The sequence below is a fragment of the Trachurus trachurus genome (assembly GCF_905171665.1).
Source record: "Trachurus trachurus genome assembly, chromosome: 21".
Lineage (NCBI taxonomy): Eukaryota > Metazoa > Chordata > Actinopteri > Carangiformes > Carangidae > Trachurus > Trachurus trachurus.
The window spans coordinates 19,947,766-19,974,873 of record NC_139899.1 but is presented as its reverse complement, the minus strand read 5'-3'; the positions used below and the strand labels follow the sequence as shown (position 1 = coordinate 19,974,873).

General features: G+C 40.9%; 1 protein-coding gene across 1 annotated transcript; it reads left to right on the top strand.

Moving 5' to 3' along the window:
- Positions 1 to 3,876: 3,876 nt before the first annotated feature.
- Positions 3,877 to 10,980, top strand: jam2b (junctional adhesion molecule 2b). Its single transcript, XM_083996166.1, has 10 exons — positions 3,877 to 4,012; positions 7,291 to 7,356; positions 7,788 to 7,901; positions 8,047 to 8,196; positions 8,857 to 9,038; positions 9,121 to 9,229; positions 9,329 to 9,436; positions 10,342 to 10,360; positions 10,463 to 10,526; positions 10,685 to 10,980. Exons 1-10 carry the CDS (start codon positions 3,961 to 3,963, stop codon positions 10,721 to 10,723), a joined length of 903 nt encoding a protein of 300 aa, XP_083852292.1. The 5' UTR covers positions 3,877 to 3,960; the 3' UTR covers positions 10,724 to 10,980.
- Positions 10,981 to 27,108: the final 16,128 nt, after the last annotated feature.

Here is a 27,108-nt window from a genome sequence, read left to right as displayed (position 1 = left end):
GTCTGGCTTATTTTCAGATCTTGCATGAGCAACTTTGATAATGCATATATGCCCCCCACCTTTTCTCTTTACCTCTTTCTATCTTGGTTTGTCTTAACATGTTTCTTGTTTATACCACTGCTCTAAGACAACTGTGTGCTCTCTGTGGCCTAGTGGCAGAGTAAAGGTCTACTGACCATGAGCTTGTGGATTCGTCATACCTTTGCATGTTGATCACTACTTGCACTATTTGTCAATGGCGTTCAGCTGCTTTCAGCATTCACACGTATTTCTTTCAGGAAATACAATTTCTAGTTCACAGTTAAAGCAGAAGTAAGCGATCCGGTCGTTTTGGCTAATGCTGCGTTCCAGGCAGGCTTTTGAAACCGTAAATTACAGCTTCAAGTCACAATTTACGACTTTGTAGCGTTCCAGGCAACCCACTCGTGTTTTTCCGACCTGTTTTACCTGTGAAAGTCACTATAACGGCCACTTGTAACTTCCGACTCGTGAACTCGTACCAGATCGAACTGGTACGACTTCACAGGTCGGAAAAACACGAGTTACGGGCTGCCCTGAATGCACCATAACAGTCCTCGTCCGTACGTCACCACATTCAGGCGCATCCCTTGGCTGCACACACAGCCCTGCATGCCGTTCTCTCTCCTCATTGGATAAAAATTGTAGGATACGAGAAAAGTTTTCTCCTCGGCTCAGAGCAGAGCAGAGGGACTGAGAGACCCGTGTTTCAGTCCAAACACTCTATGTAAGTGATTGCTGTCGGAAGATATAACTATTTAAGACTTATATTAACACAAAAATATCGCTTACTTCTGCTTTAAGCTTCGAAAGCAAACAGGCCTAACAGTGACACTGTAGAGAGGATGTTAGCTCCTTATTTTGCACGAAACCATTACACAGGAGTAGCCTACTTAGCCTACAGCATGTGCCAATTATTAAAGTCTTGTTATCGGTGCCAGGTGATCACAATAACAGGCTGTCTTTTTCCAAATACACACAGTTTTATAGTAATAGTCCAGACGATTTAGTTCCTGCATGCCTGCACAAATGCCTTGATGTAGGCCATTGGAAGAGGAAATGTTTTCTGGCAGTCCTTGTGTTAAAATGTTATTAAACTCTTCTGTTCTTACAAATTGCAAAACAGCCCAAACCACTTAGTCAGTGAAAAATCACACATTTTTGAAGGAAATTGGGCCTAAATGTCTGACCTCTAAGGTGTGGGACAGAAATGTACAGCCCCCCACCCTGAGAGCACAGGTGTTTTAAATGGGATTATTAATAACATTTAGGATATCTGTGGTGTTAATCACCTAAGTACTGTTTACTGTGTGTCTGAGCTCAATCATTCACACAATCTTACTTTGTCTGTTTGGCTGTGTTGCTTTGTCTTGCTTCAAACTTGTGATACAGAAGGAGGTAAGTTAAATAACTGAAATATTCGGCTACTGTTTACAGAAAACACTTTTCACCTATACGGAAGCCGGAACGACCACGTCCATAATATAACCTATATTTTTAATTACCGTTTTCTCGTGATAACGATTTATTATTTAGTTATCTCGAGATAACAATGTCCGTTTTCTCGTGAGAACGACTTATTTTTTCATTATCTCGAGATAACAATGTTAGTTTTCTCGTGAGAACTACTTATTTTTTCGTTATCTTGGTAAGTTATACTTAAAATTAGTTTGTATAACGTTACTGTGCTGGGTTTATTTATCCTGTTTCAGGTAAGCTAATGTTAGCTACTCGCTGCTGCTGTAAGAAATCACAACCAGTTATCTGTACATTATTGTATCTCAAACCTCTAATCTGCATGGTTGCCAACTCTCACGCATTGGCCGTGACAATCACGCATTCAGCCTCAATCTCACACTCTCACGCTCAAGAGAGAAATATCACGCCAAATCTGACTTATTGTTCCACTCATAGTGTGTACTCATTTCCGAATGACTAAACAAGCTCTATTCTTACATTCCAGCATCTAATGTGTTATTTACACTTTTCTCTGATTGTTGATTCGCTGAAAACATTTACCATCATTACGTCAGTGACGTCCGTCTGCTGCTTCGGTGAAGTCCTGCTCCTGGCATCAAACTGGAGTTTTAACGGACTTGAAAGTTAAAAGCTGACCCGGCTCGACCCACGGGTGTTGAAGCCTGGACCCGATGCCGACCTACAGTACTCACTTGGCCCGAAATCTTACGGTGGCCCCCCAAAAAAGGGAGAGAGAGAGCGAGCAAAGCCCGAGGCACAACCTGACCTGACCGAATTATGTTTTCGGGCCGAATGCGGCTCGAACTGGTTGGGCCGGTCTGGTCCGTTGAGAACCAAAATCAAAGCCCATTGAGGTCCAGGGCCGTTGTATAGGGGAGAAAGGTGATGATAATTCTAGGGGCCCAGCGCCCACTAGGGCACACAAGTAGTCTAATCTTTGTATGACTGAATTATTCTGCTTAGACCCTGACTAATACTCATAGTAATGCTGCATTAGCATCAAAACAAAGTAGGCTAAATAAAAAATGATAATACATACATAGTCTAAGAAAAAAAGTGGAAAAGTCAGGGGCCCACTTTAGTATTCTTTCAGGGGGCCCAGAATTCCTAGCAACGGCCCTGTGGAGGTCCATGCAGACTTGGTAGCCCAAAAGTACAGCCAGGAAGCTCAGTCCAGAGAGCAGAGGAGAGAGAGACAGCACAGCAACAGTGTGTATGTGTGCGCGCACATATATGCACATGTGTCATACCTGCAAACTCCGAATGGGAATGTAGGAAATGGAATAGGAATGTTTATTATAGAGGAGAAACAAACATTACACGACCTGACTTGTATCATCAGACTGTAATATAATCATAGAGGGCAGAAAATCACAGGGCATGTCTGTTCTGATCATTTGTATTTGGTTATAAAAAAAAAAGTCTCATATGAATCTACGTTACCCACACTTGTTAATGGCTCCATTTTCGATAAATATATCCATTTGTCTCTATCGGTTTTTTGTTATAATTATTAGTGCTGGAAATGCTGGGCAAGCGGTGTAAAGCTCAAGCATGTGGGAGCCTCCTTTCATATCAAATGGGTCTATATGACAAAAGGTCTAAGTCTACTTAATATAATTTTGGGTCATTTTGATGTGATTATGTACAGCCTATAAAATAACTATTAGCTAGAGGGGTCCAAAGTGATGCATAGTTTTTTGTCAAATAATGTGAACTGTAAACCCCCCCGGACCTCACCAATTTCTAAACCCTGGCTACGGCCCTGCCTATAAGACAATAAGCTCTTCTTCTGCAGATCTTGTTGACCCAGGCAACGCACGAGCCATGGGACTGGGATTCAAACCCCGGTCCTCCCACTCCAAATGTGTTGAACCCTCAGGTCCTCCATACTTTTGACTTACATTACACTTTAACAATGATGACAGATAGGATAGTTGTAGGCCTGAGGTCATTCTAACTCAGTAAAGACTGAGGAGGTAAAATCACCATGGCAACATCTGAGGCCAGACTGACAGCAGGTGTTTTAAATCAGATTATTAGGAACATCTAAGACATTTGTGGTGTTTATGTCGGTATTCATAAAAAAAAAAGATCATCTCTCAAATTTATGCAGGAAATTATCTAGTTTAAATTAATTTTCTTTCTCTTAATGTTAACTTAATTATAGCCTAATATTAATGTAAGGGGCGTTGAACATAGTATTAATGATAGCCTACTACTGTATAGCTGCTAACAACACTAACACGACAGATTAAAGAAGACCAAACACAGAAGACACCTCCCCTACTTGGTCGGTGGTCTCCCGCCTGTGCGCGCCCCTCGTCAGTTGTCCGGCACACGTGAACGCGCACTCGCACGCTGCAGATGAAACTTGAAGAAGCTGTTGAGGAGTTTGAAGTAAAAACCCAGAAACCCACCAGAGCGGACTAACCCAGACCTGAGGACGGACTGGAGCCCACCATGAGGACCGTGGAGATGCTCGCGCTGCCTCTTCTCATCACTTTACTGCACAGTGAGTTTGTTGGTTGTTGCAAAAACAAAACTTTTGTTTTAGTGACATTATTTTGGTTTAAGCTTACTTACAGTAGATGATGTGTTTAAGGCTTTCAGATTGGTAAAATAGTAAAATACGTAATGGACTGTTTACGACGTGTGCAGGCATATAGGCCTACTGTATCTCAAGTACTATAATATAGCCTAAATAAATAGAAAAGTTTATTGCACACAAATGAAAGAAGCCGTTCACTTTTTTTTTGATAGCCTGCATTTCTTTATTAATTCTACTTGATGTAATATTTTATTCTGACCAACATTTTGGTTCAATTTAGTCTCAAACTACTTTTAAAGAGGGAAAGTTTATTGAGTTGTGGGAAGGAGAAACAGCAAACTAGAGCCTATAAAAGATAAGGGATTGTATGAAAATTATTGGGGAGGGGAGGGGAGACCTGATGCAGCTAATGTTTTACTAATGACATAGTGAAGGATCTTTTTTTTTTCTTCACAACTTCTCTTACACAGAGAAGAACACATGCTTCACTCACCCCCAGATTTCAACCACATTGGTACAGCTCAATTTAGCAATAGAGGCAACATATACATTCAATAATAAATTACTATGGATATGTGTCCTATATTCATAATATTTAAATGTAATCAGTTACAAGAGGCTTAATTCCTTATTCAATAATAATAATTAAAAAAAAACAATAAAAAATAGTCTGAATCTGGGTTGAGGAGAAATTAAAAGATGATTTAGAACTCGCCCCAATGTCCCTGATATTTTCATACAGTCCCTGAGAAATGCAGCAGAATAATTCAATTTTTGAATAATTTACTGAAGACTTTTTTTGATGAAAGGTATGTCTAAATAATGCATAATCCAAGTGTCTTGTTGATATACAGTTGCTGAGGTTGTGTTTTGGCAGCAACACTGTGTTTACTTTTGTCTTCAGAAGTATAAAGCAAGGTGTGTGGGAGGGGGATTTGTTTTACTGATTTGAGTTTCAGTGATTGATCTTGTGCATAACTCCACAATCGGATGAGGAGGTTCGATGTGTCCTCAGACTGTATCAGGGGCCTGAGATTGTGCAGGGAGTGGTCAAGGGTGTGCTTCTTGTTTACACTCTGAACCCACTCTGATGCCGTTTGAGCCTGAGATCCACACACTGATCAGACGGCCCAGCGGAGGAGTTTTTGCAACTCCACCGTGGTCAGTTTGGAGATAGCCCCTGAGTGACCCTGCTCTTAATTGGACAGAGATGAAAAGCACCACTTGCTATCTAGAAAATGTATTTGAAGTTGCTGTGGGAATTTTAAAGGGCAGAGGCTGCTTTTCCAGACAACATGCTTTATGTCAATAATTACAGCTTTTACGTCCATGTGTTTTGATCTTTGAGGAATTTACTCAGGATATGACAGCGATGAGAAGATTGAAATCTTTATCTTCTCTTTGTACAAAGTTATTAAAGCGATTTGTTTGGAATATTTAAGAAAAATGTATAATAAAACATTATTTGGTTGTTTTTTTCAATTGCAGTGTAATCTCAAATACATGCATTTGAATATTATTAGAAATCCAGTTCAGATTAGTTGTATTGAAAACATCAGTGCCAATGGATAATCTAATGTTATCTATGACCATTTACTTTGTTTGGAATAGATTTTACAATATATTACATCTGTCTACAGATACTATTTATGTGAGATGAATTCACTTCATTGCAAAGATTCTGGTTTAGTGTTAAATCAGATTTTAGTTTAAGTTTAAGTTAGACTGAAGGTCAAAGTAAAGCATACGTTGCAGAGGACTCAGGGTTAAAAGTTCAACCAGTGTAAATCCTCACAAGTGTGTGGCGCTGATGCCTGAGTGAGTGTGTGTGTGTGTGTGTGTGTGTGTGTGTGTGTGTGTGTGTGTGTGTGTGTGTGTGTGTGTGTGTGTGTGTGTGTGTGTGTGTGTGTTGTGCCAGCTGAGAAGGGTAAGGTTACTGCCATAATGAGCTGCTTTGTTTAAATAAGAAAAGCATGCTTTCCATGCATGTGTGCACCACACTCCCATACACATGCATACACATATACTTTACCTACAGCAATATATATTCAGATAATATTAAATTGGAAACATTAACATATAGCACAACTACCTAAAAACTGCACCGAAGCAGCAAACATATTACATGTATAACATGTACTTCTTCTTCTATACTGTCTGAAATAACCTGAGCCAGAGCTCATGGTGTGCAATCATCAAATCACAGTTTGAGTTAATGTAATTTGCAGGGCAGTATTGACTGAACCTCTTATCTGCAGCATAATCCACCTCTCTCCCATCCACATTGAGGACAGCTACTTCCTTGTTGGTGCTCTCAAGTGTTGCAGTTTATTACACTGATCAGCTCTCCACTGTTTCCTGCTTTGGAAATTTTATTTCCAGTCAGAACTATTGCAACAAAAACATGACGTCAAATAAGACACAGGCTGCATTATGTGAGTGGGAAAACATTAACTATAATGTAGCTACAGTCATTGATCACCTAGTGAGTGTGTGAGTGTGTGTTGAAAGGACAGATGACTAAAAGAGGCTATCAGGTCAGACTAAAGCTGCTTGTCGAAGAGTCATCCATCACCTGCATTCCTGCACACCACCGCTCCTGGCACCACCAGGATGAGGCTACACCCTCGATGTGTGTGTGTGTGTGTGTGTGTGTGTGTGTGTGTGTGTGTGTGTGTGTGTGTGTGTGTGTTGGTTTGTATTTCTATCTCTGAGAGGACTCATCTCAGTTTTAACCCATCATAATGAGAACATATCTGTGTTATGAGGATATTAAAGACTCAGTTTTAAGGCTCAGGGTAAAATCCAGTGTATTTCAGGATTAGGGATTCATGAATGTGTCTACATCCAGTGGGTCCTCACTAATACAGAGGGACAAACTTGTGTGTGTTTGCATCTACACTGAAAGCAAACAGATGCTCATTATATTCTGTTGTGGGGATAAAAGTGTGTGTACGTTTTACTTTTCCTACATGGCGAGGGTGTGTGGGTTTTTCAGTGTTAATCCATGACTGGTATGTGGAGGCTGTGGTGCTTTATCCTGTTTACATGTCAGATTGTACTTCTGCTCTCTGATTGCACTGCAGTCCAGGACGCCCCCTGGTTTGACCTATAGATATATTACAGTGAGATGTAACTCTGTTTCTCATCACGAACATGACAAGAAAAGACTGAAAGGTCGTTGGACTGGTAAACATGATTATCAGTTCATGACTTTAACTGACCCTCTCTCCTCCAAACAGGCCCAGTCTGTCTGTCAGTGTCTGTGAGCACCAGCAAACCCAAAGTGGAGGTCCATGAGCACACAGGTGAGACACACTTGATGTTTCTGGGCATCTGTCTTGTCCTTTAATATCTCATTACTGTCTCACTCTGATTACACAGAATTTTGCCATTAAACTCTAAATATCAAGAATAAAAAAAACCTTCAGATTACAAACATGTGGGTGTACAACTGAAAGAAAATATGACAGTAATATTAGATATACACAGGAATGTGGATCTGAGATCAAAGCATGGAAATCAAAAGTCAAAGTGGTGCAAAAAAGATTAATGCAGATTTTAGAAGCGACTGACATAACAAATTGAATTTCATCTTTGTTGTACACACTGACACTGTACATTTCAGGAAGTTTTATTCAATGCTAAAAATGTGAATTGCCTACTTTAACACAGACACAGTAGACATAAGCACATTGAGATGTCAAGGGTAAATCTGCTGCTGTTTCCTGTCTCTCAGACGCAGTGCTGGCCTGTGAATTCAGGACAGAGAAAGATACGAACCCTCGAATCGAGTGGAAGAAGCAAGGGAAGAGTGGGGTGACATTTGTGTACTTCAACAACAAATTTCCTGGTGAGTGACAGATTTTACTGCATCTACTCCTTTGTCTACCCTGAATTCAAAAAGTTAATATTTTGCTCTTTTTCTTGACGTCATTCTTATAATCATTGTTCTGATTTTGTTTGTCTTGTCTTTCCAATTGATTTCCCCACATCAGGGTCGTATGCAGGCCGGGCCAGGATAGATGGAGCGACATTGACAATTCACTCTGTGACTCAGAAAGACTCAGGACAGTACCGCTGTGAGGTGACTGCCAGCGAGGACCACACCAACCTGGGAGAGGCTATCGTGACCCTCAATGTGCTCGGTAGGCGTTTGTGTGAACGTGTAAATATATATACTACAGTTCACCACAACCACCCCCACCAGGGTCTACTTTATTTGAGTTTAAAATGATCCGATCCAGTTCCATGTCTTGGTCCTAACTTGTGTTACAAAGCCTGACAAGAAAAATATGATGCTGCTTTTTAGAAATCAGTTTTGAGTTTTTTTTGCATTTCATTGTCACTCTCAAGGACAGAAACATGAGTGAATAAATGGTACCAGTGACAGCTTGACTGGTTTAGTGCTGCTGCCTTTTAATCCACAGGCTCCGGTTTCCTCTCCCAGTGCTGGTTAAGTCAAATGGGGACTGTGAATTGCATGTGTCAGCCAGGCGTTATCTCGTGTGTGCTAGAACAGGCTGCACCCTCAGTGCAACAACAAAAAGTGGGAAAAAAAGAGGCGCATGGAAGATATCGGTCATTTTGGAAAATTCTTGCACTTTGGATGTTTTTCTGAAGAGAGTTTGGGGAAAATGTATCTTCTCTATGTTTCTATAGCTTTAACATCAATTTGGCATCATATATTGTGGTTTGTGGATTTAAAGGCTACAATAAATTAACAGTTAAGACCACCAAACAACAAAAAAAATAGAAAATGACAGAAATATTCATATGTACTCAAGTCGTGCCCTCTGCTCCCTCAGTGCCTCCTCATGTCCCGGCCTGTGAGGTGCCGAGCTCTGTGTTTGTGGGCTCAGGCCTCGAGCTTCTTTGTAAGGACAAGCTGAGCGTACCTCCTGCCACCTACCGCTGGTACAAAGACAACAAGGCTCTGACGTCCACGGCAGAGTCTCCGTACAACGTTGACACAAACAAGGGCACACTGGTGAGTGCGCACTGATATACCTACTCGTTTTTCTCTCTACATGTTCTCTCTGACCTCTTATTCCTTTCTCTGTCCTGAGCAGAAGTTCAAGAGTGTGTCTAAAACTGACTCGGGGATGTACCGCTGTGAGTCCTCCAACAGTGTGGGGGCGCCAAAGAGCTGTGTGGCCCAGCAGTTGAAAATTGTTGACTGTAAGTGGTTTTCCATAGAACTACACGTTGCTGATGCTCACGTGCAATGCTTCATTTAACTAAAGACTGAAGAGGAAAATATCTCTCTCCTCTTTCTAGATCCTTTGAATATGACCATTTTGATCGTAGGAGCTGCAGGTTTTCTGACGCTCGTCCTCTTCTGCTGCATCTGTGTGTGTGTGTGTCGACGCCGAGGCTGCTGCAAGAGTGAGTATAGAGCGCTGCTATTAAACTTCAGCTTTCATATTCAATATTTGTTCTCCTTCTCATAAAGTATTGATTCATTAATACTTTGAGGATCACATGCATGTGTTTAATATTGCAATATCCTCAGCAACCGGCTATTTATTTTTCAACAAAGCATTGGCTTGCGTCTTTGACTCTACTGTTCATGCAAAAATCTAAAGTGCTAAACTATGAGAAGAGCTGGAGAGGGGGTTTGTACGGTGGCCCTCAGAGCTCAGTGCACTGCAACTTAAGGCAACACAATCAAGAACACAAACATGCTACAAATTCAGAAAATAAATACACAAACACACTGCAAAAAGTGCTGGACTGGACTGAAGACTAAGGCTGACCTAACAGTACTTAATTGCAATAATATGTGAATCATGCAGTATTGATGTATAATAAACCAAACAAATGCATCTTGAACAAATGCATCATTGAAAAAGAGAGCCTGCTCTCAACTGGCTTCCCTGAATAAATAAAGGTTTGAAATGAAATTAAATCTTATTTTCAAACACAACTAACAGGAAATTGTCTTCATAACTTCTCAAGTCAAGAAGCACTGAACAAAAGCACTCCCCACAGTCCATCACGGTTTGTTGTAGTTGTAGTGGAGTTCCTTTTAACCATTTCTTTTGGGTGGTTTGATGAATGCATCATAACTGTGAAGATGATTGTTAACTGAATAAGTAAAATGCAGGGACAGGACCTTCTCAAATGTAAACTAGTTTGAATGATGAAAATACTCAACCTAAGTACAAGTACAGGATGTAAGGAGGGTGATTTGACTAAGTGTTGATGATGAGGAACACGTCCAACATCAGGTAACAGCATTAACTCTGCTGTGTTCACTGACCTGCTCTCTTTGTTGTGTCTTTGAACAGAGGGAAAGAAAACAAAAAGGTGAGTGCCTCCCTTTTCACCCAGGCCCTGGTTTGGCCTCTAGCTGTGTGTGTTATTGACTGGTAATGAGCTCAGACTGCACTGCCACCCTTTGTCTTTCAGCACCAAGTCCTACAACCCTCCTCCTCCTCCTCCTCCTCCTCCCCCGCCTCCTTCCACCCGCAACGTGAGTGATCAAAGGGTTTGTTATCGTGTCAGGGCTTGTTTTGCTTGCTGTTATGAATTTGGGTTGCCATTAAATGCTGTTGATAAATCGCTGATAACACTGGTCCCTGGCGACTTAAAGGAAATGGTTTATTGTATGTCTCTCTCTGCTCTCAACAGTTCAAGCACTACAAACAAACTCAGTCCTTCATGATCTGAGATTGAAACACTGCCTCAGTCTGACTCCAAACCATCCCAACTCTAACGTGAACACTGGAAAGACTATGGACGTCTGCTCACTGCTGCGTTGGACGGACACATGCACAGATATATCGTCAGATATCAATCAAAACAAACACGTTTTTGCAAAACCTTGCTGCCTCCTGAACACTGACATTTGTTTGCTGCCTGTTTGGAAAACGAATCCTGTGTCCAAATCTACTTCAAACCTACAGAACCATAAAGGCAAGATTCAACTCAACTTTAAAAAAAAAAGCTCTGTAATATGTTTTTTTTATCATGTTTTTTAGCACATCAGTTTAAGATATGACTCTCTCTCATGCCACCTATAGGCAAGTCACTGTAACTACACACACTGACATCGGCAAGTACTGTATATAAATTGAGTCACAGATGGCTGTATCCTTTTTATTGCCTTCAGTTAATATTGACATATAGAGATTCATGTTGTTTTATATGAAGTTAATGTTTTATCTTTGTCCTTTTTAAATATATTTTTTATAAAACTGTTTGTGTGTTGATCTTGTGATATAATTGTTTTTGTGTTTATTCTTGGGTTGTACAAATTTAAATGATGTGAAGTGAGTGACGAACGAACAGGTGTCTGCACACACTGAATGGTGCTTATTATTTCATGAACAATAAAGAAAATGAGAAAACAAATCTGCCTGTCTGAATCATAGCTGCACGATGTGTTGGTTTATTGGCAAACAGCCACACTGCTCAAGGCTAATGGCCAACAAGTAACAGTCCTCCATGCAAAATATCACTAAACAGAGAAGTTGCTAACACAGCTAGCGTTTGCATTAACAGCTGTTTATTCACCAGCCTATGAAAACTTTATTCTTTCACAAACCAAAAGTATAATTCAGCCAAATCACTCTATCCATTGTATAACATTGTTAATATGTATCATACATATCATCAACATTATTGCTTAATATTGTTATTGGCCACATACTTTAGCAAGCTACTGGTTGGTTTAACAGTAAAGCAGATTTTATATCTGAAAAGTTATTCATAATAGTAATCTACATAGATATGGCTCTCTCATGCCACCTATAGGCATAAAGCCAAAACAGTCGGCCCTTTGACAGACTGGCGACCTGTCCAGGGTGTACCCTCCTCCCTACATGACCATATGGATGGGTGGGTGGATAAATGGACCAAGCTAAGATGAAACAACAGTATAAATTAGCATGAAATAAGGAGTTAAAACTGTATTGTGGAATAAATGTACAAATTTACAACCCACCTACTATGTGTAAAATATGTGTCACATTGGGGTATTCAAGCACCTAAATAATACTTTATAGTCTCTAGTGCAGTCATAATAAAACATATTTTAACCACGCATGTCCCCTCAGGACGTAATTAAAATAACCTTGGTGGTTCTTTAACCTTCATCATCGGTGCAAATGGTGGCATAAAAACACATGAGACCAAAATAATGAACAGTGAATACATTCTTGCTCTACATTAAGCACTGGCATTGGGAGCCATATGAGATTGTGTACATACACATAATAACATACACTTATTGCTAATACAGCCTCACAGAGACATTACACATTTAATTCTCATTACAGGCCATTTTTCAAATGTGCTGCCTCTTTTTGCTCCAGAGGAAGTGTTGCAATGAGGATGACGGGTTTCCCAGTAAAAACGACATATATGTCCAGTCGAATTTCATTGTTTAAAATATATAATAATCTTGTCTTTTGTATTCAGGGTTAGGGCCTTTTTTTAATGTGCACACATTTGATTACATAGACTGGAAAGCATCTTCCCCTTTGACCACTAGATGGCATCACAGCACTTAGTGAATGTGCACATTCCAGCACAGACTATAGGCCTACAGCTCCAGGATGCCAGCCTTTATCCATTATTGGTCTATGGACAGTGGCACTATTGTTCTCCTCCCTTTGTACTCGTTGTTCTACTTATTGTGGTGCCCATAAATTAGAGGTCTTGAAAAGGCTGTTTTCCATCGGCTTCACTTCCAAGTGTCTTTGAAGAAGATGCATTGTCTGATGTAAAGATTTTGGTGCACATTAAAAACGAGGAATTTTGGATATGTTTCCTCTGCATAATCTAAGCAGAATAATGCAGACAGAGTTAGGAACTAGTAGCAGAAATCAGTGTTTGTACATGGGCATAGCTCCTGTGACATGCACAATGAATGTATCCTATTGATCTGCTAATATGGCTGCTTGCTGGCTCAGACCTGTCTGATTATCTTCTCTATATATCTGGAGGGGCAGGACATCAAATGAGCTCTGCAACATGCAAATGTTGTTATATAATCTTTTAAATGTGCATCCTGAACTGCAACCACAAAATGATAATGAAACTTAAATCTGTAGAATTTCACAATCATTCACACTTTCACAACTCACTAATAACACAAAATCCATGAGAAAAACACAATATGATGATACTCATATCAGTCATTTAATCTGTTAAAATCACGAGTCTATTGTACCTATAAATCAATAATTCCTGACTGTATTTTTTCTATTTGTATTGTGGTCGGTAGGTACAAATGCTTACTACTTTTTTTTTTTTTTTTTTAAATGCATCTGCGTTTCCGTGTGTCTGTGTGTGTATGCGCGTGCATGCATGTGTCTGTGTGTGGTTAACACAAACTGTAGCAAAACGGAAAACTGTGGGTAACAAAACAACGATGCAAGTATTACAGTAGCACTACTGATGTTTTGAATCATAGCACATAAAAATAGACAGTATATTGAAAATATTACAGTAAGTAGTAGTAAATATGTACAGCATGTTTCATGCCAGTCTGAAATACTCTAACCTTTGACCTTTTCTAAATTGCAGAGCCTATAGAAGACAATCTGCGTCAAGGCCTTGGATATGCTAAAATGCACACAGACACACACACACACACGCTTGTAACATTGTGATCTGGCGGCTGGTTAATGGCACTGCTCAACTGCCCGCTGCAGCCATTTTTTATGTGGTTTCCTTTGAACATCCTAACAGGCCTTCTTTATGGATGCCCGCCGTGGATTAGAGCTCCAGGGGGCTGTTATATCACATTTTGTAAATGCGTGTGTATCTGTCAGATAACGGCAGAGGAGAGAGAGTGTGAAAATAAGTGAGAGAGGGAAAGAGAGGGAGCAGTTGAGCGTGAGTGGGCGGTGGCTGTCAAACGAAATCTATGTCAGTACTACTGTTTTTTTAGATTTAGATAAATTAAGCCTCTAACCAGGTTTTCCTCCAAGACATCTCCTTCCTATCCTGCTTGGCACTGGGGCGTTAGCCTCGGTGCACTCTGTGAGGAGCATCTCTGAGCAGGTGGCACAGTGCTCACAACACATGGTGCTCCACCCTCAGGGATTAAGTTCGTGTAAAAAAAAAAAAACAGAAAAGAAAGAAAGAGAAAAAGAGAAAAAGAAAAGAAAAATCTGTTTCTGTCAGTTTCTGTGAGTTTTGTGTCTTTGTTGCTGGTGTTATTCCTGCAACCCCCACTGCCTCCCAGTTTGTTGCACTTGTGCAGCTCCCATACCCATACGCATTAGCAACTCTTGGGTTATGCAAAACTTACATCATGCAGACATGCACACATCGATTTACTTATGCCTCAGGGAAATTGTTGTGGCAAAGGGAGCAGGAAGAGACCACTGACACAGGGATTACCACAGGAAACTCTCTCTTCCCGCTTTAGCAGCAAGAAATAGCAACATTTAAACATTTAAACCCCACCAGACGACATCCCCTACAGTTTCATTAAATCTTTATACTGTGGTTCTCTTACAATACCAAGAGTCCTGCTGTGTGTGTGTGCATGTGTGTGTGTGTGTGTGTGTGTATGTACACGTGTCTGAAGCCAAAAGGGGGAACAGAAAGAAAGTTTGCTATTTGTACTCTGCCTTCAGACTGAACTCATTTAGCATCGTTCACTGACAAGGCTGTTAGGTGTAATTAGAACAGAAACGGGGGATGGAAATGATTTTGGCACAACACACACACACACACACACACACACACACACACACACACACACACACACACACACACACACACACACACACACACACACACACACACACACACACACACACACACACACACACACACACACACACACACAGTCCCGTCCTCCTGCAGAAGCAATCAGTCAGGACCGACTCCAACAGCACCACTGTGCTTATTTGAGCTCAGATAGGAACAGTGTAGGCAAAGTGTTGTTCAGATGAAATGTTTTGTCTGTATTAATGAGCCTGTGTATGTGTGTGTGTTTGTGTGTGTGATCAGTGCGAGAGTCTGTAATTTGAAAGGAAATTGAATGCCAAGTAGCTTCGTTAACAACAGATGTATTCAAAATGATTCCCCGCATTATTAACAAATTGGTCGTAAAATACAATCAGTAGGCCAGAGAAGCAGGAGAGATGTTGAAACTAAATGGTGATCATAACTCCCCCGAGCCATGGATGATACATGGAAATGTTGCGTTTTACGTAAACAACAGGATGAAACCAAAGCTAATTCAGTTTACTATCTCGGTCGGACTCAGGAAACGAACAAACCTGAATCAAATCTAATCACAAATCGACTAATTGGGAGCGAAATGTTTGGAGACATAGAGAGGTCATTTACTGAACTATCTCTGTTCCTCATCTGTGGGTCTGAGCTCTTGTTACCCGTTGGTCAGGATTTCTCTCCCTGCAGCAGTTCAGCACATTGTCTCACTAATATAAACAGACTGTGTGCACTTGACACACTGGGGCTACTAAATTTTAACAAGGGAGAGAGGGACGCAGTCACAATATGGTCAGTGACTAGATGGATATAACAGGCAAGTGTAGAACATTCAATGTGTTTGTAACACTTAACACCTTCTCTAGCATTTATAAGCAGCACAGAAAGACTTAATAAATATGTAATAACACATCATAATGTAGTTTTAAGCAGATCTAAATGTTCATTAATTTGTCAACACCTAGCCTAGTTGGCCAAGTGGAGGCTGCTGTATGAAAATATAATCACCATCCAGTCTGTCTCCTCCTGTGGGAGAATTAAGAACTGGAAAAATTCACTGATAAGCATATAACACATACACAGTATACTGCTATAACAAACAACTACATTATAGACAGCATAGGTTCTGTACACACACAGGCTAATAGACATTAATTATCAAGACAAGTACAACCATCAAACCAGTTTACCTTTAACCCCTTAGATCTGCCTTGTTTTTACACCAAATTTAAGTAATAAGCTTTTAACAGAAGCACTGTGAGGCAAAAACACATTTCTGAGATGCCATTTCTAGTTTCTGGAAATATACTCATTTTGAACAACACAACCCCAAATTACATCAGCCAAGACATGGTATTTCCTTCTTTTTTAGTTTTTCCTCCTCGCCTGCAAAAATGTCATGTTTGATAACCAACAAGAGGATGTACTTCATGCAAGAACAATGAAAAGCTACATGTTGTCAAAAATCCTCTGTGAAGCGTCAAGGCATCCAGGGCCTGATAGTTCAATATAAGGGGCAGGCACCAATGCACCTCTCTAAAAGGAAAAGTGGGATAAATGTGCTTTAACTCTTTAATATGAAACAATAGAAAACATGCTGAAGCATTTTGATGCCTAAGAAACATTTCAACCATGATTCTTGTTAGTCTGACACATCTCAGACTGCAGGCACTCTGGCTGTGAGAGGTGTAAAAACTGAAGTGCCTACCCCCATTCGTTTGCTCTGATTGGGCAGCAGAAACGTGTAGGTACACATTTGAGTCAGAAAAACGAGAAAAAGTCAGAAATTTCTTTCTTTTTCCTTTAGAGAAAGTTAACCAAAACAAATATATCCACTAATGCAGGTGCAGCAGCACTAAGAGAAAACTAAATGGGAAATGGGGGAGAGCTGGCTCACATTAACAATCACTCTGCAGTCTGTTGTAGATTTTTATAACTTGGAATAATTTATGAAAATAAAAAGTCAATTTTTGTGATCTGCGGCTCCTCATGGACCAAAGCAGCATAAATAATGGAGGAATGGACAGAAACACCAACTTTTTTTCCCCCTCTGAAGGTAGGTACCTGACACGCTTATAATTTTTATTTATTTTTTATGCACAACATGAACTGAATATTTGAATTGGAGAGACTCTTTTCGATCCATGGCGGTACAGATTGTCTATATTGGCAAACGTTTAAGCGTTAACCCCTTAATGGGCCGGTGTGTGACCATGTAAAAGCATGATATGGATTTTGTCATGTGAACATAACTTCTTTTTTTAAAGTATATTTTTGGGCTTTTTATGCCTTTATTGGATATACAGTAGTTGAGATAGACAGGAAATGGGGAAACATAGACATGCATGTATATACATTTATATTATGAATAACCTACTGTTCATCATTCAGTCCACTGTGAGAAATTATGTCGGGTGATTCTGCTGCACAATAGCCCGGTTCCAGACACCTGGCTTCTTACATCTGTAATTCATGTTTGATGATTCAAGAATAAATGAATGAATGAATGTGGAGAAACAAAATAGCAATTCAGTCTAATTATAAGACTATTACTGCACAAGATTTACATCACCTGCGCCCTTTATGTTCATCTCTGCTCCTTCGGTCTCCAGCAAATTGCAGGAGGAAAATATTAGGCTCTTTAGCCTGCTACGGTACAGTAGGTGTTCTGCTTTTTCAGCACGTATATATCTCTACCTTTTCCGCCTGATTCATCCTTAAGCTTGTTTACTGTTTTATATTGTGGCTTGTGAGAGCCATCACACTCAATCATACAGTTTATGTGCAGCCAGAGAACCAATACACTGAACTATTAAGCTGCTGAAAGCTGTGCAGAGTGTTAGATTTCTTGTGTGGTTTAAGCCAAACGACTTCTCTGGTATGTCTTTTAATTCAGTGGTAATACATATATTTGTTTTTTCTTTATGTCTGTTTCTATTTAAGAATTCATGAACAAAAATCTTCTCCGTTGTCTCCAGTGCTGCTTCAAACATGGAGGCTTTTCACTAATGAATACAATATGTCTTCAGTGTCCGGGAACCATAATTATAAGCTTGCTTTCTGTAGGTTGTGTTTAAATGGAGCATGCATGACGTAATGTGCGCCGGGCTTGTCAAACGTCTGTTCAGCTCCTCACTGCCCATCAGTACCTTAGATCCTGTGCTGCAGTGTGCAATGTGATAAGACTATTTAGCATTCAAGAGGAATCCTCAGCACTCAAGTACTCCCAGTATTATGCTTTTAACTCATTCCCCCCAGAGGAGCAGAGAGAGAGAGAGAGAGAGAGAGAGAGAGGAGAAGAGAGTGGAAAAAGGATGCAGAGACACAAGGATCCTTATGAGAAGAGTGAAATTTCATAGGACAAAAGCCTGTTATTGAATTCCTGTCATGATTCTTTGGATAATAACCTACACTATCCAGCCCTCAAGAAGCATTTAAAGTCTTGCACAATCCCACCCCCATTTGATTTTTGCCGGCTGGACGAGTGTAAGTGCAAACAAGCTGCTGCACTGTCCCACCGCACACTGGATGCTACTGAAACGCCTCTGTATTGGATTAGACTCTCTGTCCCTGGAGTGGGGCTTAGAAAACATCGCAGTGCATCCCATCAGTGCGTGAGAAACGCCAAGGCGACGACCACTTTGGAGCGTGGTTTTATCCAGCTAATGGCCGGGGCGAAGTCACGGCACGTTTAAAGAAGAGGACGCGAGCTGTAGCTGAATGTTAAGCCCTGCACTGATCATCTGGCCACAGGAGCCATGATGAGGCCTGATTGCTGTGTGATTTGAGCATCCTCAGAACCCACAGCTCATCAATATCCCTCGCAGCTCAGCTCTGCAACACACTGCACTGCAGCAGGACACGGGCATCAGCAAGATGAATATTTATCAAAGTCATAAAAAGGCACAGGAAACAATTTATTTGTCACAGAAAACAGGCAGGGACTGAACCAAACCTCCCCATGCATGGCTGCTTTTCTCAAAACAATGCCTGTCATGGAATTTCAACCACATGAAGTCTTGTGTGTACAGTATACACTACATGGGTAGGACACACTGTTTCCATTCGTGGCAGCCGATTGGTGAATAAAAGGGGGCGACCAGGTTTAATTAAGTGTGGATTTAGAATAATTGTCTGGGTTAATCTGCAGGGATTCATTAAAGGTGTCAGATAGGACGGCCCCACCTGTCAGGATTATACGGTGAGGAGTGAGAGCAGAGCGAGCAGGAAAACACGAAAGAGACCGTCTGATTTTATCCACCCTGAGTCCTGCCTTCAGACACAACTCATCTCCTCCCTCTTTTCCTGCTCAGCCCAGTGAGCTGGCTGAAGACAAGATGGGGGTGAAAACAACCCCCCCCCTCGCTTTCCCCCTCCCCCTCCTCCACCTCCAATCTTATTAAACCCCTGAGTCTCCAGGAAGAACCTTTCATGTGGAAAAGATTTAAGTAAGGAGGAGAATTTACTCCGTTCTGTCCTCATTTCCGTATGCTGTACACACCAAATCCTCTTCTTTATGCAGCATATTTGAGCCTGGCTTTCCACACTATTGTTCTGGCATCACTAACCAACTTCTTTCCCTCTGTTTCTTCGCTCTGATTAACTGAGCGGGCGTTTTTTTTTTTTTTTTACAACAGGCCACATTTGATGTCCTGGCTCTGATTAGAACGTGTTAAAAATATCACCATCCTGCACCTCTCCATCTACTTGATACCACCTTCTGTCTCCTCTTTCTGTCCACCTCTCACACTCTGTCTGCTTTTTCTTCTTCTTCTTCTTTCCTCTGATTTCTAATCTATATAGCCTCCCTTTGTCCCTTTTCTCCCTGTGTAATTAAAGGCTTTACTTTGGACGTATTTTTTTTAAATCAAATTCCTTGCACTCTTGCTATGATCATGTTTTTTCCTTTCTGTTCTGTTCTGTTCTTTTCTTTTCTCTTCTCGTGCTTTGTCTGTTCACTGCCAGAGAGGTCTATGTTTGATTATAGCTTCGCTCTCTCTGATTACGACCTCTTGTCTCGGTGAGTGGTGTTGTCTTCCTGCCGTGCTCCCTCCTCATCAGCCGGTGACCTTGGCAGATCGAGCAACTTAGCCAGGCATAGTGACAAATTCAAGTCTCAAGTCTTATCTGGCTGCAAATGAAAGCAGAAAAGGGATAAAACTGCCCAGAAAACAATGTATTCATGATTATCTCTAACAAAACACAATGTAAGTGCAAATTACATGGGATGACAAAATATAGGAATAAGGAGGATCTAATGATTTGAGGAGAAACAATAAAGGCACTAGTTGTTAGAGTTTGCAGTATATGTCTAGTAAACACTAAACTGATCAACAGTGGATGAAAGTTTAATTTTGATAATGTATTGATTGTATTTCATTGAGATGGTAGACCTGTCGAAACAGATCTCTGAGCAGTTGTTGACGGGCTCCATAGCAATCTTGTATTTCAGGGTCATGATTGTGGCCAAATGGTGAGTGTGAGTCCGGCATCCATGCTCTTTTAGCTCTGTGTTTGGTTTCCACCCCTGAGGGAAATTGCTGTGCTCTTTAGCTGCTAAACACTCCAGTATGTTCAGTGGCTACACGCTAATTGGCTGTCTGCTGTTTGATGCCGAGCACATTGTTTGCAGTCCCGCTGAGATGATGCCAGAGTGAACCAAAGCAGTAAAGGTGTGGTGGGGAGAGCTGAAGGCAGAGCTGGGCTACCAATTCTCATACAGAATTTAAATATGTATTTTTCACCAGACTCATCATAACGAATGCATAGCTGTTATCATGCATTAATTGATGGCCCATTAAGTGTTAATTCATCTCATACTAAATTGATCATTTTTAATGGTGAGCAGCAGGATTTCAGGATATGACCTGAATTAATTAATGCATTAAAACATTAAGACTTAAATATGTTTCTCACTCTCACTTTTCATTTAATATCAACAAACCACTTGACTATACACATAATCCATAATAGAGATTTTGTTTACGTGAGATTTGTGCCTCTAAGAGTATTGACTCACTATGTTTAATATTATTTTTCAGCTCATTGTACAAGCTTGCAAGACCAGCAAACAGGTCATGAATAGATGGCGAGCCCTTGAGGAGAGCATTTGGCACTGTCTGGGAGAATATCAGTGAGATGTGGTGCCTCTCTTTCCCCGTCTCTCTCGCCTCTCCTACTGATTGCACATCCAGACTTATGATTCCCCCGCAACACAGGCAGAAATTCATCCAACCAAGGACAGTATCAGAACTGTGCGGTATGTCTACAAACCATGTTACAGGCGTGAAGGGGGGTGAGAAAATTAATGTTTGCCCAGAGGAATTTCATTCTCCCCCCCTCCTCTCACTGATACCTGCTTTTTATCTTGGGATGAGAAAAACTAATGAATATGCCACTGCACCGTTGCATGTGTGATGTTTTCAGTCGCATGGCGGATAATCTACAAGCTACTCCAGTTTGACTAACTCCACATTTCACTCAAAAAACACACCAGCACCACAAACAATGTATGAGTGAATATTTTATGGAAATGGAGGAAGAGAGGCAGTGCAGGTATTGTACGCAGGGCACTGTCTCCTGGTAATAAAGCTTCTATTGTGTGCAGGTGCACGCTGAAGGTCAGAGCCCAAAGCAGCCAGAAAAACATGGAAATGAAGAGAGCTATGGACTGGTTGTTGAAAAGTTGTGTTGTTGACAAACCAACAGCACCAAGAATCCACACAGCCATGCTGGTGGCTTTGTAAAGGTGTGCACTGCAGCAGTGTGATATGCTAACACAGGCCCTGCTAACATTTTTGCACACATATCATGTGTAGCAGCCGGAGCACAGCTCGTTCCCTCTCACAGTTGGACGCTGTGCGGGTTTTTCTAGTGCAATGATTGCTGTGCGGCACCACAAAGAAGACATATTATGCCCCTTTTCAACAAATGTAAATAGTTCCCAGGTGTCTAAAAGAAATGTGACATGCTTCAGTCAAAATACCCCAAGGATCAAACGTCACAGCTTTTTTTCATCCATTAAAAACAGCCCTGTTCAGAACGGCTGGTTTCAGTGCCTGACTGTCCCTTTAAATGCAAATTGGCCTCTGCTCCTCCCGCCCCGCCCCCTTTACCAGTACCAGTACTCACAGGTAGGGGTGGTATTATTCAAATTCAAAAACGAACTAACTAACTATTGTATGACAACTGAGGGAACAGCTCGTAAAACCAAGTGGATTTCAACCTGGGGAGCCTGCACATTACAGATTTTCTTTGTCAATTCTCACATTTTGGGGGCCAGAAGGCAAGACAAACACCCAAATATATGTTAAAAAGTCTTGAAAAAGTGATATTCCTCAATCCTCTGGCCCAAATCCCTGGTGGTGGTTCTTCTATTGATAATTTGTCAAATAAAGTTGCTACTATTTTCTACAGTCTCTCGCTCTGTGTTTTTTTTTAGTTTTTTTTTTTACCTTGCATGACCTTTAAACATCACTTAAGTATTTGACTATTTCCCAGGGCGAAACTCTCCAGGTGGCCTTGTCAGGCAACACACCCTTTCCACCCTCCATTTGCCACACATGCACATGTGTAGAGTTTACTTTGTAGTTATAAGCAAGCTGTCATTTGATGATTAAAACCAAGCAGCTGTTTTGGTCACAAACCAAAAGTTGTGGAGGTTTAAATGTTGACCTGATGAAGTCAGAGAGTTCATCCTGAGGGGAGAGTGACTGTGCTGCCAAATCCACTGGGGTTTTTCTTTGTTGAGTCAATTCAATCGAACCATTCATCACCATTTCCTTTAGTTATTCACCGATAGTCTGTCTCTGATATATTTCTCTCATGTTATTTCAGACCTCGAAAACTCCTGGTAACCTCGGCTCAGCTGCCCACCCTCCCAGTCACCTGATTCATGCCCATGTGCTGACCCCACCCCCACCCCCTGATTAGCTCCTGCACACTTCTATCTCCCCTTGCACCAGTCTATATTACACATTGTGTCATCACGCTTAGTTTTCCAGTCCTTCTTTTGTTCCCTGTCTTTGCCCTCCTTGTTTCTTCTGGCCTGCCTTTAGCCTGCTTCTTTTTTTGTGTTCCTACCTCCCTATTGACTCTGCCACCTCTTCAAGCCCAAACTTGCTCTGGCTGTTACTTTGATTCATGTGCTTCAGTCCTGTGTGTTCTGAGGATCACCACAGTCTTTGGGATCCATCATCTGAGTGCAAAAAGTAAAGTATGAACAGTTTGCAGTGGTTAAGTGGGAGGCTTTCTATTACATTGGTGTAGTGACTTTCTGGAGTCTGAAAACTCTCAGCTCCTCATTTCCCAAAATGTTAAATAAAAGGGTTCATTTCTGTCAACCATCTCTTCTATCTTTAGTGTTTCAGCCGTCAAGGAAACATTTTTCAGAGAAGTTTTGCTTGCAGTTGCATCACAAGCAGCTGTAACACTATAGAAAACAACAAGGAAACAAAGTGGAAACTCTTCACTCTGATAGTTTACACATCTCAGGCATACTTCTACTTTATGCAAAATGACTTTCATAATCTCAAATTAATGAAAAACAGTGACCGAGGGCTGTATGGTCTGTTTTGAAAAATGCTGGTAATGGAAAGCCTGTAATATGTGTACATACTACACGCCCAGAAGCTAAATGCTTTAACTGGGTTATGTTATGTAAAATCATTGGTATGGTTCCTTAACATATTTGAAGAAAAAGGAATGACTCACAGGAATGGTCAGCGACCATAGGACGAGAGGAGATGGCCTCATATGTTCAGACCCACAGGGAAGTCTTCCAAAAGGAAGTCCTGCTCCCACTGTAAATGGAAGTAATTTGTCATCCTTCTCCTTTTTCTCCTCTCTCCATCTGTCATATCCGTCTCATCGCATCTATCATTCACTGTCACTGCCTGTCTCTGACTCCACATGTATCTGTTGTGCCACTTTTCTTCTTCCACATTTTAATGTGAGCTCTTTCTGCAGTCTCTCCGTGTTGTTGTCAGGTCTCATCAGTGTTGTTTTCTCATACGCCACAGATACTCTGATGGCTAGATATGAATGTCTATGATTAAGAGCTGCTATTATAAGCCTGAACTTTTTTTTTGATAAATGGACCAACCATTCAGTGTTTAAATTGGAAAAATGTACTAAGGGCCTTAGAGCCATGCTTGCGGCTATGTGACCATACTGAATAGCAGTGCTTTGAGCTAACATCGTTTACTAATGCTCATGATGACAATGCTTAGTTTAAGTTAATACTTGTAAGATTAACATCCATTTTTCGTGAGCTGGATTTTGAAGCCATCAGCTTTGCAGGGATTTGGTCATTATTTGCATTAAATAGCTACTAAGTGGACAAACTGAAACTTTAACCTCCCAGAGCTCGATAAAGTTATTACAAATCATTCTGGGGGAAATACAAACATCTGTTTCAAATTTCATGTAATTCATGAAACAGATTCATCTTCAGGAAAATGTGAACATTTCATAAAAAATACACTGGAAAATGTAATTTCACTTTTCAGTTGACTTAGTTTCAATATTACAGAGTTGTTGAGCTGAGGAATCACAGAGATATTTGAAAACCAGAGAAGCTAAAACACATTTAGGAGCAAACACATACTCACCATCTATGCTTAATGGATTGATTTATGGTTGATAGATAAACTCACTTCACAGCCTAGCTCCATCTTATCTCCCTCATTTACTACAAATCTGCACTCCTACCTTTACTCTTCTATCTCCTTCCTCCATTAACCTCACTGTGCCTCCCGCTCATCTTACTACAGTGGGTTCAGAGCCTTGTTCTCCCTTGACTCTGGATCTCACAATATTCATTCTCCTATTTTCAAATCCCACCTCAAACTCGCCTTCTCCCTGTAACTCCAACACTATAGCATTGATTTAACCGGATTGATTTTTATGTAATGACATTCAAAGGTGTCTGTCAGTGTCTTGAAAGGGCTCTATAGATGAAATGGATTATTATTAGGCCTACTCATTATTAATTGTTGTTGTTAGATTTGATCAATTGACTAATCATTTAAGTGACATAATACGTGATTTGGGAGTAAAAGTCTGGGACCCTGTGGCAGCAGCTGTCTCCGCCTCCTCTCCATTCACATCCCGTCCTAACTTTCCACCCCAACATTTCCTCTTTTGTTGTCTCTTCCATGTTGCACTCCTCTCTCACACCCCCTCTCTCTGTCTGTGCTCCTCCTCCCACTCCCCTCACCCGCATCTCCTCCACACATTCAGATCTTTGTCTGACGACCTCTGGCGCTTTGTTGTTTTACCCAGCCATACATCACTACTTGGAAACCTTTGGTCATTTACCACCGTCTACCCCCCCCCCCACACACACACACACACACACACACACACACACACACACACACACACACACACACACATTAACACACGCACAGTCGCACACATACACACATTTGCCTGCAGGGCTTGAAATTTGGGTAGGTTTGTATACTGCTGTGTCATTGGTTCTCCAGCCAGGAAGTCACAGAGGAAGCAAATTTACAGATGGTTCAAACAGGAAACTGCAGAGAAGAAAGTGATGCTTGGGTTGGCAGAAAATCCATTTAAGGTCCAACACATGCAAACATGACGTGAAAGGTTAAGATCGAAGATAGTAAGAGCTCAAATTAGTTGGAACTGTTAGGTAACAACCTCAAGCTTCAGTCTACATGGTGTCAGTTTTATATCTACAACACACAAAAAAACAAAACAATGTAAGCAAACTTTTTAAGTTCTTCCATTAATTATTTATATGTTGCATGTTTACTATTGCAAAAAGTCGGAGTATTTGCTGCAGCACTGCTCCCTCTTGTCCATGCCTATAAAGCCGTGCACGATTTTATTGTCATTCTTTTTAATTCTTCAATTTTTTGTGTTATGAACTTATGACTTATTTCTACGTATCAAATATAACAAGGTTTTGTCTTGCATAATGTGTCACTTATCAAAGCTTACATGTCTTCACACAGACTTACTAGATAACACAAATGCAGCTGTAACTACAGTGCATGAAAACAAACTGCAATGTCGATATCAATCAAATTATGATTGAGCCAGGCTCTAATGTTATATGGGGTGTTGGCTTTCTTCTCTTGATATTAAATGATCATATTTCATATATGGAGCAAAGTGTAGTTTTCTTGTTGAGTAGTTTGGGTTAGGGTTGGCGGATGAGAAATTGAGCAATGGCACTTTGACTCACTGTTGGGTAGTGGCCTGCTTAATGCTCTCATGCATGCACACACACACACACACACACACACACACACACACACACACACACACACACACACACACACACACACACACACACACACACACACACACATACACACACACACACACACACACACACACACACACACACACACACACACACACACACACACACACACACACACACACGTGGACAGTGGTTTTTTGGTGAGCTTTGCAAATGTTCTGCTGATCAGTGTCCTGAACAGGAAGTTTCATATCTTTTGTTATGAAAAACATTCTTTCACTGTCAGATTGAAAACGCGATACAGCAAGGAAACAGAATACCACGGGGAAACAAAATTACTCAAGGTGGATTATCTTACAAATTGACTGTGAAAAAGTACATGTATATACATGTAAAGGAAGAAAAACACACGCGAGGAGGGGAAGGAGAATGACCAAAAGGAAATGGTTTCAAGCTGAAGCACATATGCAGGCAGAAGTCCTCAGCTTTGTGGTTGGGTTGGGTCACCGCTGCAGATGAGCTGGACTTTCAGGTCATGTTTTTCACCATGCCATAATGCTTATTCAGCCTTCTCCCTGTGGTGTGACTGTAGGAGTATCAGAAGCAGCAGCCCGGCCTCCAGGGAACGTTCATTTCATCCAGCTGCTCTTTCATCTGACTGAACTAGTCTCAGTAGCAACAGTCTTCCAATCCCCACAGAGATCCAGTGTTTTATCAAGGTTAAAGAACACAGATATAAAACACAGCTGACTATCCAGGTTTGGGTATCATTTGCATAAGTAATCCCAGGGAAACTCTGGGGAGCACTTACACAGCACAAACCATGAGATAGTGTTTTCTGATTGACGTCAGTCTGTGAGAACTGATAATGCTTCAAATTAAGTTGGAAATTGCTTTATCACAACCGGAAAATGTCAACTCGTCTACAGTTTATGGTGGTCTGTGACGTCGGTATGGTTTCTTTTTAGTACACACATCTGAAGGAGAAACTGAGCAGTAGTTGGTTTTCCCATTTACAATCTCAACCAACTCCTCCAGGAAAAAAAGATTACCTCAACACATTTGCCGTCTCACTTGACAAACCATGAGTGTCTTGTGAAGTGGGAGTGATGTTGCAAAA